The 15,588-nt window shown below is 41.0% G+C and overlaps 1 protein-coding gene and 1 long non-coding RNA gene across 38 annotated transcripts in view; one reads left to right on the top strand and one right to left on the bottom strand.

Annotated features, from left to right (window-relative positions):
* Positions 1–15,588, top strand: part of LOC309522339 — a 232,792-nt gene that overhangs the window by 104,387 nt on the left and 112,817 nt on the right. The gene's annotated exons all lie outside the window — the stretch shown is intronic.
* Positions 1–15,588, bottom strand: part of WNK3 (WNK lysine deficient protein kinase 3) — a 96,393-nt gene that overhangs the window by 57,414 nt on the left and 23,391 nt on the right. For all 34 annotated transcript variants that reach the window (XM_082205366.1, XM_082205348.1, XM_082205359.1 and 31 more), the window contains 2 exons: positions 4,063–4,235; positions 1,890–2,110 (listed from right to left, as the gene is read on the bottom strand). In XM_082205366.1, coding sequence (XP_082061492.1) covers positions 1,890–2,110; positions 4,063–4,235 — 394 coding nt within the window. The remainder of the gene's footprint in view (positions 1–1,889; positions 2,111–4,062; positions 4,236–15,588) is intronic.

Genomic DNA, 15,588 nt, shown 5'->3' with positions numbered 1-15,588 from the left:
AAAGGACTAAGCTAATGTGCTGGAGGACTAGAGTTTACTTGTTTGGATTAAGTACCACTTTTCTCAAGCCCGGGAGTAACCCGTGAAAAGAGCCTGCTGAGGAGCTACAGAAAACTTTTGACAGCTGTCAAATTAGCTGTCAAAGTTGGGAAAAACCGAAAGCTTAAATTTTAACCGGTTATATTGCTACAAAATATTGAAAGTAAAGACTGTTACAAATAAATCTGACTTTTGGATCGGAAGGGAAAAGAATACTAAGTAACCAGAATCCCTCTAGAGGGGATTCTTGGACATTACAAGAATGGAACTAGGTCGGGAAATACATGCTGACTTGCAAGAGCTTATCTTTCTCATGGGAAAGCTGCGAGAGATGACCAAGCAAGGCCATGTTTTGTCTACAAGCCCTACAAAACCGAAGTTAACAGAAAATATACCTACTGAGTTGGAAAGGGACTTGATGCTCAAAACACAGGCAGCTGGACAAGAAAAGAAACCAAAGACTGAAGAGGAGGAAAAGACACCTGCTGAACAGGAGGAGCAGAAAGAAGGGGTGGCTGAAATGTTACAGAAGACAAAAGAAAGCCGGAGACCCGCCAAGATGAACTCTAACTCGACAAAGGGGAAAGCTGGACTATTTGGGACATATAGACTCAAGAAACAGAGCTGGAGCTCCACTTTTAAACAAGTAGGCCTGGCCGGAAGAAACATGGTCAGCACTGAGAAGGTACCTCTTCGACCTTGGGTGCTTAGGATGAGAGACTTCCGAAGAAGCCGGCTGAAAGGGACTGAGAGAGATTTGAGAGCCTCGGACGTAAGGTCACCAGGCTAAAAAGATGGACTAATTGGACTTTGGTTTGGGACTGAAACCGGGGAGAGAAGGGTGGGATTTAGAAGTCCAAAGGGGGCCTGATTTTTATTTTGCAGTGTAAAAATTATATGTTCTTTATTATTATAAGAATGGGGAATCCGTGGATGGGAATTGGGGACGACCTTAGGAAAGGTAGCTTTTCTCTTGTTTTTATATCTCTTTTTTCTTTTTTCATATATGATTAAGGTATATATTTTAAAAATTGCTAAATAAATTAAATTAAGGATAATAATGAACTAAGGTTTAAACCTATTATAAAGAATTATATCAACAAATTATGGTTAAGTAAATTAATAAATTATGGTTAGGACACTAGGGATAAAAACTTGTTTGAACAAACAACTGGAGCTGGAATACAATAAGGGGAGGCGTGGGGAAGTCACGAAAAGAAGTTATTGAAAATGAGACCTAAAAGGTGGAATATTTTTTGTTGTTTTTTGTGTTTTCTTTTGTTTTTCTGTTTTATTTTTTGTAACCTTTTGAAACTTTAATAAAGATTATTTTTTTAAAAAAATGATTTGTGTGAACAAGCCAAGGGGCTTCAACCTAGCAAGTGGCCCATGAATGAATTCATGCAGATGAGTAACCATAATATATTATTAGGGTCCATCCTTCAATCTCTAGATTGTATGTATGTAATTATGTATGTATGTATGTATGTATGTATGTATGTATCTCTAGATTGAATGTATGTATTATTATGTATTAGGGTCCACCCTTCAATCTCTAGATTTCAGTTATGAGGCAGCAGAATTTGGGTACTGAATTTAGGACCTAAAACCATTACACTGCAGTGTGTTAGAAATGTTTATCATTCATGGTCAAAATCTTCCAGTGGATCAGAAACATTACACTGGAAGAAGTCAAGAGGCAGACTTTAGGAAGCCTGATCTTGAACTCTTTATGCACTATAGCAGTAGCACTGCTTGGATACAATTGCAGATTCCAGTCTCTACTGAGGACAAAGAGAGACACACCACAAGTGGCTCTCCAGTGGAGTACACAAACACACTATATTCACCAATGACACTCTTAGCGAACGATGTGCGCATTAAGGTGGCCAGTCCCAGGTCGCCAATCTTCACTGAACCAGTGGGCCCCGTGATGAAGATGTTGTCACATTTCAAATCACGGTGGATGATAGGAGGAGTCCTTGTGTGCAGAAAATGCAGCCCTTTTAAGATCTGTCGGCACCAGCTCCTTAACACCTTTGGCTTCATGACTTTGAAACGCTTTAAGTACCTATGAGAGAGAACACCACACTGCAGATGTTAACCACACCATCAAGTTAATCCACTTGCATAGTGCTTTCAATCAAGTTTTTGTGGAATTTTACACTGACACTTCAGTGATTCTGAGTAATATTCCAATAATATTAATAAGTTTTTGTGATGTTTGGGTTCTGCAGGATATCACAACATGAGCAGGGGTTCCATAAATGAAAAATAATCACTGGGTTAGAATACCAAAAGATAAAGAGGGAGTCAGCATACTACAAGGAAATCTGTCTCAACTGTTTATAACAATCACATCTAATGTGCTATATGTGGGCCTTAGAGGGTCATTTAATCCAACCTCCTGTAATGTAGGAATCCTATCCACAGCTGTCCCTGAATGGGCATGAACCACCAACAACCAGACACTGACCTATGGCACCACTGTCTTGTGGAAATCTCAAGTGATCCAATTATTAATTTGGATATGCAGATGTTATTGTATTAATACAGTGCTTACAAGCAGAAATCTGTGCTTACAAGCAAAAACTGGAGTTTTTGGTGAACTATCTGCTCCCTCACATGTAAATCCACCTCTGCATTATCATCATCGGCAGGCCCTGCTTCCAGGGCCCTCCCCTCACTCCTACCCCAGCTCAGAAGGAAGGTGGGTGGCTACTCAAGTCAGGACCTTTTCTGCTGTGGCACCTAGAGTTTGGAATTCCCTGCCCAGCTATACGTAGTTGACAAGCACCCACTTTATGACATTTTCAGTGCCAATTGAAAATGTCTTCCATGCCTTTGATGTCTATTAAGCATGATTCTATTTCGTTTGTTCTCTAGCTATTAGCAGCATTCTTGGTTTTTGCTTCTATTGCAAATTGTGCCTTTGATTGTTACATCCTGAGCCATTCAGTTCTCTTGGCGCTTAACAGAAGGCCCGTTGATTTATACATCACATACAGTAACTTATTGATGAGCTATAGGCCTTTTCACAAGGGAGACGCAACACAAGTTTGAAATTTCACACAGGTAATCTCACAAGTTCTGTCTTGGGGGTGGGATCTTATAAATTCAAGTAATAGCATCAATGTAAAAATGAAGTTATTTGACATTTTTAATTTATCTTAACGGCCTTAATTTTTGCTGAACAGTTTTCTACACCTGGGGGTGGGAAAGTAGTGGTAGAAATTAGAGAAGGACTAGACCAAAATTACAGAATAGGCTTCCATCCCTCAGTCATACATTTCATCTTTCTTGTTACACTGTGTATTCCATAATATTCTTTTACACAGAATTTCTACATAGTCAGCAATGCTTTCTCAGCCCCAGTACAAAAATCCCAGCATTCTTTCCTGATTATAACCAACTCACATAACGTATATGATCTACCAGCTTGAAATCAGTAACCCCTAAAAATCAGTTAATTGCAGCAATTTTGCAATTTAGTTGATCTTCGCTGCTGCCATGGATCACTGACTCAAGAGACTTCTCAGTACACTCTCCTATTTCTACCCCCATCCCACCCCAAAGAAAACTTAACCATCAATGCTAACTACACTGGTTATAATTTCTATAGAACTTTAAAAGGCTTATTTGTATTCAGTTTTTGTTTCCTTTATTCCACCTATCATATAAGGGTTTACCCAAGGCCAACCAATGTGTCTTGTGGCTTTACAGGTCTGTGATTCTGATTGCCTCATATTCAAATTCAACACTGTTTAGTACACCGTACTGACATGAAGCAGATTTCAGCCATACAGATTAATCAGCAAACCACCATGCCGCAGATGGGTAGCAAGATATTTACATATATCCCATATATGCCACAATGCAGCTCTGGTGCCAAGTGTCTGAACTTTGATGTTGCTGGCCTACAATACAACCACATAATGGGGAGTGGGTGAAAACAGTCCCAGCAGGTGTGAATATACATTTTTTTAAAACCACTATATCAAATTTGTGAAAGAAAAAACGCACGTCTTCAGTGTTCCAGATGTCATCAGCTCAGTTACCAATACAATGCACTTCTTTCCTTTAACAGTTGATTCCCAGGAATCATAAAATCGGACAATGTTAGGATGTTGCAATCCCTTGAGCATCTCAGCTTCTTCTTTAAACCTCTGCTGCTCAGCTTTGGTCAGCTTCCTGTCCTAAAATGAAGAAAAGATGTACAAAGAATCACTACATTGTTGTGTAAGCATTATCATGCATCTACTTAAACTTATGTCAAAACAAATTTGTTAGTATATCGGGTTCCATAAGACTCTTTCTTGGTTTTGGTGTAGCTGTTATTCCTGGTCTAGGTTGGTCAAGTATGGGTCACACTGCTGTTTTATACACACAGTGAGAGAGACACCAAACATGAGTGATAATAATGATGATGATGATGATGATAATAATAATAATAATAATAATAATAATACATTTTATTTATACCCCGCCCTCCCCAGCCAAGGCCGGGCTCAGGGTGGCTAACAACCAATAATAAAAACAAGTTGAATTAATACAACTTAAAAACAAGATTAAAATACATTAAAACATTAAAAGCAATGGGTGATATCCAACAAAGCACTTCAACAGGTCTTCCCATTGTGAAACAGAAGGGAATCTCCTCCCCTCCCCTCTCCCCCTACACACATACACCTATGCCCTCCCCTTCCTCTGTTCTGGATCATGTGAGGAAATCTAGAACAGGTTTAGGGAGTGCATGGGAAGAGGGGAGGAAGGGGGAACATAAAATACACCACTGGAAGTCCTACAGTATTTTGTTCTATACTGCTCAATGAATGGTTATAGCCATAGTCAGCAAAAAGAATTAAAAGTGCTGCTTCTAGAAATTCTAGGCTTCTAGAAATTTGTTTCGTGGGGAGCAGTAAAGTAAGAAAAACATTAAAGAAAGTTTTCCCAGGTGCCTTTGGTTTTTACACACTTGCAGATTATATATACTAAGCAGGACCCGACCGGCTCCCTGATATACTAAAAAACTGAAGGCTATGACGCAGCTTGGAAGCTGATTTGAATGAACATGGCAGAAGACTCCCCGCAAGTTTGCGCGATTTCAGGTAAAAGCTCCTTCTTTGGTTTACTCAATAGCGGCAGTGATGGCAAAGAAACATTATTTCTCCAACACTGCTGCATCCTCACAGTGTCATCCAGTGGAGGTCCTTCTGGTGCCCTAAGGCCTTCTCCAGCTTGGCCAGGGATATGTGAAGAAATCCTCAGGAGGCTCATTCTGACACATTGTGGTGCCTGTCATCTGAGGCCCTTCTCTAGCTCTCCCCCCCTCCAATTGTGGAGGGTAGCAACAAGAGAATGGGCCTTTTCTGTGATGGCTCCGATTGTGGAATGCTCTCCCCAGAAAGACTCCCCTGATGCTATCATTATATGTCTTTAGACACCAGGAAAAAGCATTTCTCTTTACCCAGGCCTATGGCTATTAAATGATCTATGGCCTGTAAAAGTGTAGGGAAAGAGGAATGTTATTATTATGATTGTTTTACAATTAGGCTGTCTGTATGCTTTTTACTATGTTTTTATTATGTTTTTATCGTTGATGTTTTGTAGTGCATTTCTGGTATTGTGCACCATACTGGGATCTTTTGATAAAGGGAGGTATATAAATTATCATCATCATCATCATCATCATCATCACCACCACCACCACTTTGAGAATAGAAACCACTCCCATTTGCCTTGACTTGGTCACCAGGGAAGGTAACCAGAGCACATGTAAGCTTGTTTCATTGGATGAATTTCAGCTGCTGGACAGAGTCCTTGGACATACAACCTATATACTTATGGTAACCCTTTGCTTTTCTTGGCTCATAATATCAAGCCAGGAAGAGACTGGACCAACACTTCCTTCAAAGAAGGGCTTCTCCAACCACCCTAAATGAAGTTTTGCAACTAATCCTGAAAAATTCCCCTCTAGACCTAGTCGCAAATATTCCCTTCCTACCCCATGTGCTTAAGTGGTAGGTTGCTGTGCAATCAGTTTCCTGGATGAGACTATCTAGGTCTATTTCAGTCCTGCTTTGTTCTAACACAGAGGTTGCCGGTCATTTTGGTGGATGAACTATGGAGGGAGAGGGGAAAGGAGATGTGACCTTATAAACTCTCACCAGCTTTTCGCACCATTTACCATGGTATCATTCTAGATAGGTTATCAGCATTGCAAACTAGGGGAACTGCGCTGGTTTCATTGGTACTTTGACATCTGATTGCAGAAGGTGGTATAGGTAACTCGCAACCTATGTGCATTTAACTTGTGTGCATTCAGATTTATGCACCTGGCAAATTAAAAAATTAAGATGGGGACAAGTGTCCAGAGAAAAAAGACTTTGGCAAGCCCACTCACAATTGAACCCAATATGTTTGAACCATGTGCGATTTTGGCTTTGTGTGCTATCCCTGGAGCATAACCCCCACATAAATCGAGAGTTGCTTGTACTTTGGAATTACTGCTTGGCTCCATGCCATCTGTACTATGGGTTCCCACGGCATTCTATTTTGTCCCCCAAGCTTTTTAACAAATGAGTTCATATGGGGTTTTGATTTGGTGACATCCATATGCTGACAACATCCAGTTTTCTCTTTCCTTTATATCAGATTCAGGTCTGGCAGTGGAAGTGCTCAACCAATGTCTAGATTTGGTAATATATTTGATGAGGGCCAATAAAATGAAGTCAATTCAGACAAGGTGGAGATGCTGTTGGTTGGTAGGCAGTCTTTTGTATAGGATGGGCTGGTCTTACTGTAGACAGGACTGTAATTCCTGAGTGATCAGGTTTGAGCTTGAGGGCGATCACTGATCCTCTAGTGTCATTAAAAGATCCTAACCACAGCGATCCATGCTCTGGTAATTTCCAACACAGATTAATGTCATGCATTGTGTGAGGAGTCGTCTTTGAAGACCAAAAGCTGTAGTTCAAAATATAGTTGTTACGATGCTAACTGGTATCTGGGGATGAGAGCACATCTCACTATTTGGTCCTAATCTTTTCCCCAAGTACAATGTATATTACTGGTGCAAACCTTCATAGCCCTATACAGTTTGGTTTTGGAATGGGGTACCTAAAGGTTTGCTTGACTCTATAACAACTTTTCTGCTCATTAGGTTCTTCTTTGGGGTGTGTGGGGCTTTTCTGGGTGCTATACAGCACCTGAAACTAGGTGGATGGTGAAGCAAGACAGGGTGGGAACATGAGAGAGGACACTTTCAGTGGCAGCACCCTGGTTGCAGTTTGCTTTTCTCCAGGAAATGTACCTGGCACCTATTTTATGATATTTTGCTACCATGTGAAGTCATTTTTATTTTTAATTTTTAACACTTGTAATGTTTTTTCTTTTAAAATAGATATACTTTTAATGTAGTATTTTTTATTAATTGTAAAAGGTGGAACGCTTTTTTCAAAAGCAGGGCATACAACAAAGTGCATGTGTCCTCACATTCTGTCCAGTGCCTGCCAGATGTCAACTACTGACAGGAGGTAGAGGAAAGGCTCTCCGACAGAACCTTAGAGGGAGACTTTACTTTAGATATCCTATAGTTGCAGCTAAGATGGTAGTTAGAAGAGGTCAAAGTAGGAAGGCACTCAATCCATCTCAACTCATCCTTTGAGGCACCATCCTAAAGCATGCACCAAGTGTAGAACCCCTACAGGGGAAGGAATGAGAATACCAGTCCTGAAACTAGAAAGCTCTAGTGGTTATATAGGTAGAATGCTGGACTAGGACCTTAGAGATCAGGGTTCAAATCCCCACTTAGGTGTGCAATTCACTGGGTGACCTTGGGCCAGTCACTGTCTCTCAGCCTAACCGACTTCACAGTGTTTTGATGTAAAGATAAAATGGAGACGGGAAGAGCCACATATGCCACCTTAAATTCCTTGAAGGAAAGGTGGGATATAAATGTAACAAGAAGAAGAAGTGTGGGACCACAAAGAATGAAGTCAATATTTCAAGTTGTAGTAGTTGCAAGGACTACTAATAATTTTCATCTTAATAGGAGTAATGGGTGTTAACATCTTCAATAACAGCATGAAATAAGATATGTGATCAGGGACGCGGACTTAGAAAAAATATTGGGGGGGCCCGGGAAAGCTCATGAATAATAAATAAGCTCATGAATATGCAAATAAAGTGGCTCCGGCCCTAAATAGGGCAAGCCACGCCCCCAGCCAGCCGATTGGCTGGCTGGGAGGTGTGGCCAGTCGGGATTCCCCTGTTCTCGCGGGATTTCCGGCAGTGCCTTGGCAGTGGCGGTGGTGCTGCGAAGCAGCGAGGCAGGAGCCCCCGCCATTAGGGCGCACGGCTGGCTGGCTGGCTGGCGAAGGAGCAGGTGGGGAGGAGGCGGGGGACGGCGGCGGCGCTCTGCTGGAAGGGCGCCCGAGATTATTGGGGGGGCTGAGCCCCCCCAAAAAAAATTTTGAGGGGGCTCGAGCCCCCTCAAGCCCCATGGAGTCGGCGCCTATGTATGTGATTTAACAAACAAGTGATGCCACTCATCTGGAAGTCAAAATAAATGATTTTAATACTTGCTGAGTTCAGAACACTTTATATCAGTACCAGGCTTCTGATGATCTCTAACCTCCTTCCATGACAAATGCAGCAAACTCAGCTCAACAGAACAAAACACTAACTCAACAGAGGATTCTGTGTTTAAGAGGAGGGTAAAAGTGTAAGATGTGCCTTGGGCTAGGTTTCAACCTACTTCTGCCTTTATGGTCTAAGTACTGAATCAAAATAAAACAGTTATGAATGCTGACCTAAGTTATACATAGGCAAATTATTTCCTTTTTCCTGCTACCGAAACTTCCAACTTGCCTTAAACCCAAACCAAACATTCAGGCAAAGAGGACAGGCATGTACAACACACACACACACACACACACACACACACACACACACACTTTTAAGAGAACTCTCTTTTTACAAATAAAATACCACAAAATGCATCAGCCCTACTCGACATGACGGCAAATGAGTGATTGTGAGTTAACAATCCCCTTTAATTCCTTTGGCTGATGCTCAGTTAGCATAAATTTGGCAGCACATACATGCAGCAAAGCCAGGAAACACAATGAGAAAGGGAAGGAGCAATAATGAAAGGGACAGATGCCAAGAGGATGCAGTCTTCCCTCCACCCCCAGCAGCCCAAGGAGAAGTGGGCACTGCTGGCCTCTTCACATCTGATGGGGCTCTGAACAGCCACTTTGCTCAACACAGTTCTACAGGAAAGACCTCTGAACAACTCAATTGTTTTATGTGCCTACATTCAAGTGATCAGCAAGCGACAATTTGCAAAATTAATGATGATGGGTGATTTTGCAAAGCTGCAAACATTTTATTGTTTCCTTCAGGCTGACTGAAATGCAACTGATTATAGAGTAATTGTTTTTGATGTTATTGACTTAATGCAACCAATTAAGTCATGCAACTTAACGGTTTGCAGTAAGAGCTGTTGGACAGTGGAACGGACTCTCTCAGAAAGTGGTGGACTCTCCTTCCTTGTACATTTTTAAGCAGAGGTTGGCTGGCCATCTGTCAGGGATGCTTTAGTTTAGATTCTTTGGGGGGTTGGACTAGATGACTTTCAGCATCCCCCCTAAAATTCCATAAAGAAATACTGCTGACACAGAAACTTGAACTCATGACATATGCAGTGCACCCAGAAATTATTTTCCACACTCACACACGCACGTTTAGCTTGGGGAGGAGAAAGAATAGATTTGTACTTGCCATTTATTTTCCATTGACAATAATGAGTTTTGAATAGCATTCAGGAATCGGACACCATCCTTTTCCCATTGGTTCACACAAATTGAACTGGCATCAAAGGCCCCACCTAGAACTGCACTCCAAATTCACGCTAGGTTAATTTACAACAAGCAAGCTTTGTTTCAAATGGAACCTTTTGTTAATTGGTCAATTGCTGACTGTCAACAAATCAGTTCCTGGTTAAACAGTTAGCTGATTATCCAGAATAACCACTGAGCCATAAGTCAAAAATTAGGATGCAAAAGACAAATGCCATTTTTGGCTATGCGATCAGCAGAACCATCAACGAAGTTCAATGTGGTGCTAAGTGAAAGTCCCTTAGCCCTGTTGCATTAGCAGAATGGTTCTATTTTATAGTGTGCCTATGTTTATGACCTGCTAGGTGACAAGCGACTAAGAAGTCAAATAAATGAAATAAATAAATAAATAAATGGGAAGGTGCAGGAAGCCAGCATGGTTCTTGTGACTGGTTGCACAACAGATGGCTATAGCACAAATACTTCCTGTTGCACAACCAGTTTCACCAACTTCTGCTGGTGTAATAGTTGTGATGGATTTCATTTTGCCAAACCATGATTCTCACCCTTATGCTAGCACAACAGCCCTTGTACTAGTGGTCAGAGAATATGAAATTTGGGCTATCATTTGTAAGACTCAGGAAAAGTACATAAGAACAGCCTGCTGGATCAGGCCAATGGAACATCTGTCTAGTTCAGGATTCTGTTTTCAGTGACCAACCAAATGCCAAAGGAAAGCCTGTAGAAAGACCTGAGCGAGATAGCATTCCCCAGTTGTGATTCCCAGCAATTGGCCTTCAGGGACATACTGTAGCCTTATGAGGCTTTGCCCTCGGGTGGGAAAATATTGCGCCTGGGAAAGGGAAGTGGGAGTTAACAGACACTCAAGGAATAGTTTCGGAGAAAAGGCTTTTATTTCTACCATCCATGAACTGGTAGAAGGAGCAAGTGTGATAAGTCACAAAAAGCATGCACAAAGTTCACAGTCATGTGCACAAGCATATATACCCCAGATCAGTTCCCTCCTCCTTTCTCCTCCCTCAGGAGTCCTGCCCATGAGTTCCTCTGAGCATGAACAGAAAGCTGTCTTGGGACTCTTGGGACTCTTGGCACCCTTCCCAGGAAAGGGGTTTCAGAGTGTTCAGATATGTTTTAATCTCTTGTTCTGGCATGGTTCCCGGACACAAAGTAAGTTGCAATGTTGTTTTTTAGCAAGGCCAGAAGGCATGAGAAAGGCCTGAGAAACATTGGACTGTTCTCTACCTTTGTTGCAATCTTTTAAGTTAATGCTTTTTGTCTTAGAGGAAAATGCAGTTTTAATGCTTGAAACGAGGCCTGGCGGGGGGGGGGGGAATTAATGAACAGTTTTAGTGTTTTTGGGGTGATCCTAACTGTTCCCCTACATTCCCCCCTCTTTGTTTTTGGACAGCCGCCAGGCCTGTCCCAAATGGACCACTATCCTTTCTTGAGTGACCAACCAAATGCCAAAGGAAAGCCTGTAGAAAGACCTGAGCAAGATAGCATTCCCCAGAAAATAATTTAGAAAACAGTAAGTTTAGGTTAGAAAGCACACAGCATGAAGAAAGTTTGAAACAGCTAATTATATACGGCCTCAAGAAAAGGAGGCGGGGAGCTAATATGAGAGTTTTACAAATGTATCTCAAAAAATGAAAAACAGAGAATTGTTCATCCTGCCCAGAAGACAGGACAAGAAATAACCTACTGTAAAGTACAATAAAGTTACATATTAGAAACAGCTTGCCAATTTGAACAGCAGTTATCCTATGGCATGAGGTTACAGAAAGAAGATATGCTGTCTCCTACCTTAGAAATTAAGGCAGGCATCAGCTGGGGATGTCTTATGCTTAAGATAGTTGGGCTTACTACTGTATAATGTCCTCACTTAGTTATAGAAAGGTGTATATGTTAGTGGGTGTCATGCAACAAAGTGCCTTGCTGAGACTACTCACTATAAGCTAAATATCCCCACTAATGCAGTCCAAGCAAGCAGTTAAGCAGGTTTATCCATCCATAAACATAAAAATGGTTAATTGGCCCACCAAGAAATCAAGCCATTAGCAAAACAGGCACTGGAACAGGAAACTTTTCTGCTTCACTGAACTATATAATATGCTAATTTCTTTCCCTCCCTAACAACAGGATAGATTTTAAAGCCTTTGTTTGTTTTGTTGTTCTTTTTAAAAAGGTGACAAGTTACAATGGCAAATTATCTGTTCGTACCATTTAGAGACAGTTTTATGCAAAATCTATTAAATTATGTAATGGTCTTATGCTTCCCTTTCTTAACTTATGCAATTGTCATTTTTTACAGTAGGTTTTAATCCCAAAGTCTCTTCTGTAGTTTAGCTGTCCAGGGTCATCTTTTATTTTCCATGACTAAATAAAAGAAACATATGCTTACTTAGCAAAAGAGGTCTCTCGTTCACTTATATAAGCCCACGGAGCTACAACCTCTTTGGAACATGGACCAGTGTTTGCATTTACACAGCATGTGCAATAATTATTAACATGATGGTTCTAACCATTAGAAACTAAAAACAATCATATACACTTTCAGCACTCACTAACCCCAGTATGCAGAACAATCAAAGCTTCACAAGAGTTTTACAGAATTTTTCCCTCCATTTTTTGCAGATAGTTGAAACGAAGGGCTGCAAATGGTTAAAGAATGCCACCCATGCTAATATAGATTTCTGCAGAAAGTGGGAAGTCAGTCCAGATCTTTCAATTTCTTTCATACATCATCTTCTCTTAAAAGCTGGTCCCAAGAAATAGTACAGAAACTGCAACATAGCCAGTCAGTTTGGGCTTATGTCATCAAGTCTAGCCTTTCCACTGCAAAGCTGCGCAATCCAAGCTAAGAACAGAAAGCCCCTGGGTGGCTTTGCACATGTAACCATATAGCACCACAAATCCTGGCTGTATTGGCTGACTGGTCAACAGAATAAAGGTAAAGGTAAAGGGACCCCTGACCATTAGGTCCAGTCGCGGATGACTCTGGGGTTGCGGCACTCATCTCACTTTATTAGCCGAGGGAGCCAGCGTACAGCTTCCGGGTCATGTGGCCATCACGACTAAGTCACTTCTGGCAAACTAGAGCAGCGCACAGAAATGCTGTTTACCTTCCCGCTGGAGCGGTACCTATTTATCTACTTGCACTTTGTGCTTTCGAACTGCTAGGTTGGCAGGAGCTGGGACCAAGCAACAGGAGCTCACCCCGTCGCAGGGATTTGAACCGCCGATCTTTTGATCGGCAAGCCCTAGGCTCAGTGGTTTAACCCACAGCACCACTCGCGTCCCTTATGGTCAACAGAATACCTTCCCATAAATCACTCCATGTCTGCCAGCAATTACAATCCATACAGATATTAAAATCTGTAGGGAGCAGCTACATACATTGTTCTACTCTTGATAACTACCATTACTGCTTTAACCAGCTTATCTGAGAATTAAGCAGACCTCTGTCACCAAACTTTCTTTTCCTTCCACATAAGTGTCTGATGCTTTGTAAGACACCCCAATGTCAGTCACTCTTTGCAGTTGCAAAGACAAAGCTTTTCCAACAGCTTTGGAACAAAGACAAAGAGCCACTGTTTACTTAAGTGCTGATCACCTGCCTATGAAGCCAATTTCCATGACTAGTTCAGTTTCTATGTTTCCTTTTTGTTCATTACCTTTTAAAATGACTGATGTTCCAACATAATCTCTTACCTTTTAATAAGCCAAAATAAACAATAGTCTAAATGGCACTCAGAAGATCTGATAGCTGCTTAATATTGGAGGGCAGAAGGGCAAACATTTTGCCTGGCTTAAAAAATATAAGTGATGGAAGATGGGGGCCATATAGGCAACTGATGAAAAGCAGAAGGTACTTATGCTTGTAAAGTCTTACATTCACTTTCATTTTCTAAAATTAAAGATTTGCTTTCCTTATTCCATGTGGTCAAATATCTCTTTAAATATAGTAAAATAATGAATTTATGGCCTTGTTGGTATTGCTACCAATTATATGATCTACCCTTACTGAATCCATGTTTTGAGACCATATACTTTTTTAATCAATTTCTCATACAAGCAACTCTTAACTTGCAGTGGGGTTATGCTGTGGGGATATTGCCTAAAGCCAAAATTGTGTCTAGTCAAAACACGTTGGGTTCCAATTGGATTCAGTGGTGGATGGGACTGCTAAAGTCTCTTTCCACCTCTTTTTGATTATTTTTTTGTTCAGTGTGCAAAGCTGAACGTGCACAAGTTAAATGTGCATAAATTGCAAGTAGAAAAGAGAACACTTTTAATTAATCTGATCTTTTATTGAACCAACTTCCTGTTGATAAAGAGCTCTAAGTAACTGGAAGGTATGCATATGTCTTCAACAACAGAAGAGAATCTAATAAAAAGAATCATTTTATCTGTTTTGTATTTCTCATTTTACAGTGCCAGTGAAGTGCTTCACTCGTGGATAAAAATTACCAGACACAGGAACCAATATTGGATACTTCCATTTAGCAAGACCAAAAACAGTTAAATCTGCCATTATGTAGAAGGCAGAGTTTTTTTTAAAAAAAATGTAAAAACAAAGGATTCCATGCTAAATAGATTGCAAAAAACAATGTGAGCATAGTGGTCAGCTGCAAACGTGCACTAGAATTACGCGTTTAGCTGTTAGTGCTGCTGCTAACCAAAGCTTTCAGAGGGGAGAGCAACCTTCATGCTGTTCCTACATGACTTTTTTTTCTTATTTAATTTCCAACCAACAGGGATGTAATTTCCTTTTGAAAAAACATACACATGCTGGAAAGAAGCACTAAGAAGTTGTTCCAATGGACTGGCACTCAGTTCCAATACTTATGGCAGTCATTCAGAAAGGAAGACAATCAGGTCAAGGAGAGCCATTCCTCCTCACACTGCTGCCTCTGTCCCCCTCCGTAGGGAGTCACCTGCCACCGCCGCCACCACACATCTCTTCCTTCTCTGGGGAGCAGCAGGAATTCTGTACGCTGTGCCTTTCACTGCCACCTCAGTGTCTTCTGAGATCTGCAACCACTCTTCTTGCTCCTCTGGCCAAGATTCACTGTCCGAGGTGAGGACATGAAATTGATTTTGTAGTTCTGGAGATTCAGTATGGCTCCTGACAGTCAATTTAAATAAGGCATGAGTGATCACGCCCAGGGGTTAATTTTTATTTTATTTTATTTTTTTGCAGACATTTTAGCCAAGAGATTGAAAAAAGTATTGATGGAAGAGATACATAAAGATCAAGTGGGCTTTCTCCCGGGAAGACATTTGTCTGATAATTTGAGGAATATAATAGATATTTTGGAAAAACTAGAAGTGAACATAAACACTAAAGCAGTTTTGATATTTGTGGACGCGGAGAAAGCTTTTGACAACATCTCTTGGAGCTTTATGAAGAAGAACCTACATGGGATGGGGGTAGGCCAAGGTTTTGAAAATGGTATAGGTGCAATATACTCTGAACAAAAGGCCAAATTAATTGTAAATAATGTGGTTACGGAAGAATTTAAAATAGAAAAAGGGACATGGCAGGGGTGCCCAATTTCCCCACTGCTTTTTATATCGGTCCTGGAGGTTTTGCTAAACATGATTGGAAGGGACCGGTTGGTTCAAGGTATACAGGTCGGAGCTAAACAATATAAACCGAGAGCATTTGCAGATGACTTAGTAT

This window comes from Podarcis vaucheri (genome assembly GCF_965113315.1).
Source record: "Podarcis vaucheri genome assembly, chromosome: 17".
Classification (NCBI taxonomy): domain Eukaryota; kingdom Metazoa; phylum Chordata; class Lepidosauria; order Squamata; family Lacertidae; genus Podarcis; species Podarcis vaucheri.
The sequence above is the reverse complement of the archived record's forward strand: the minus strand, read 5'-3'. Positions and strand labels throughout refer to the sequence as shown.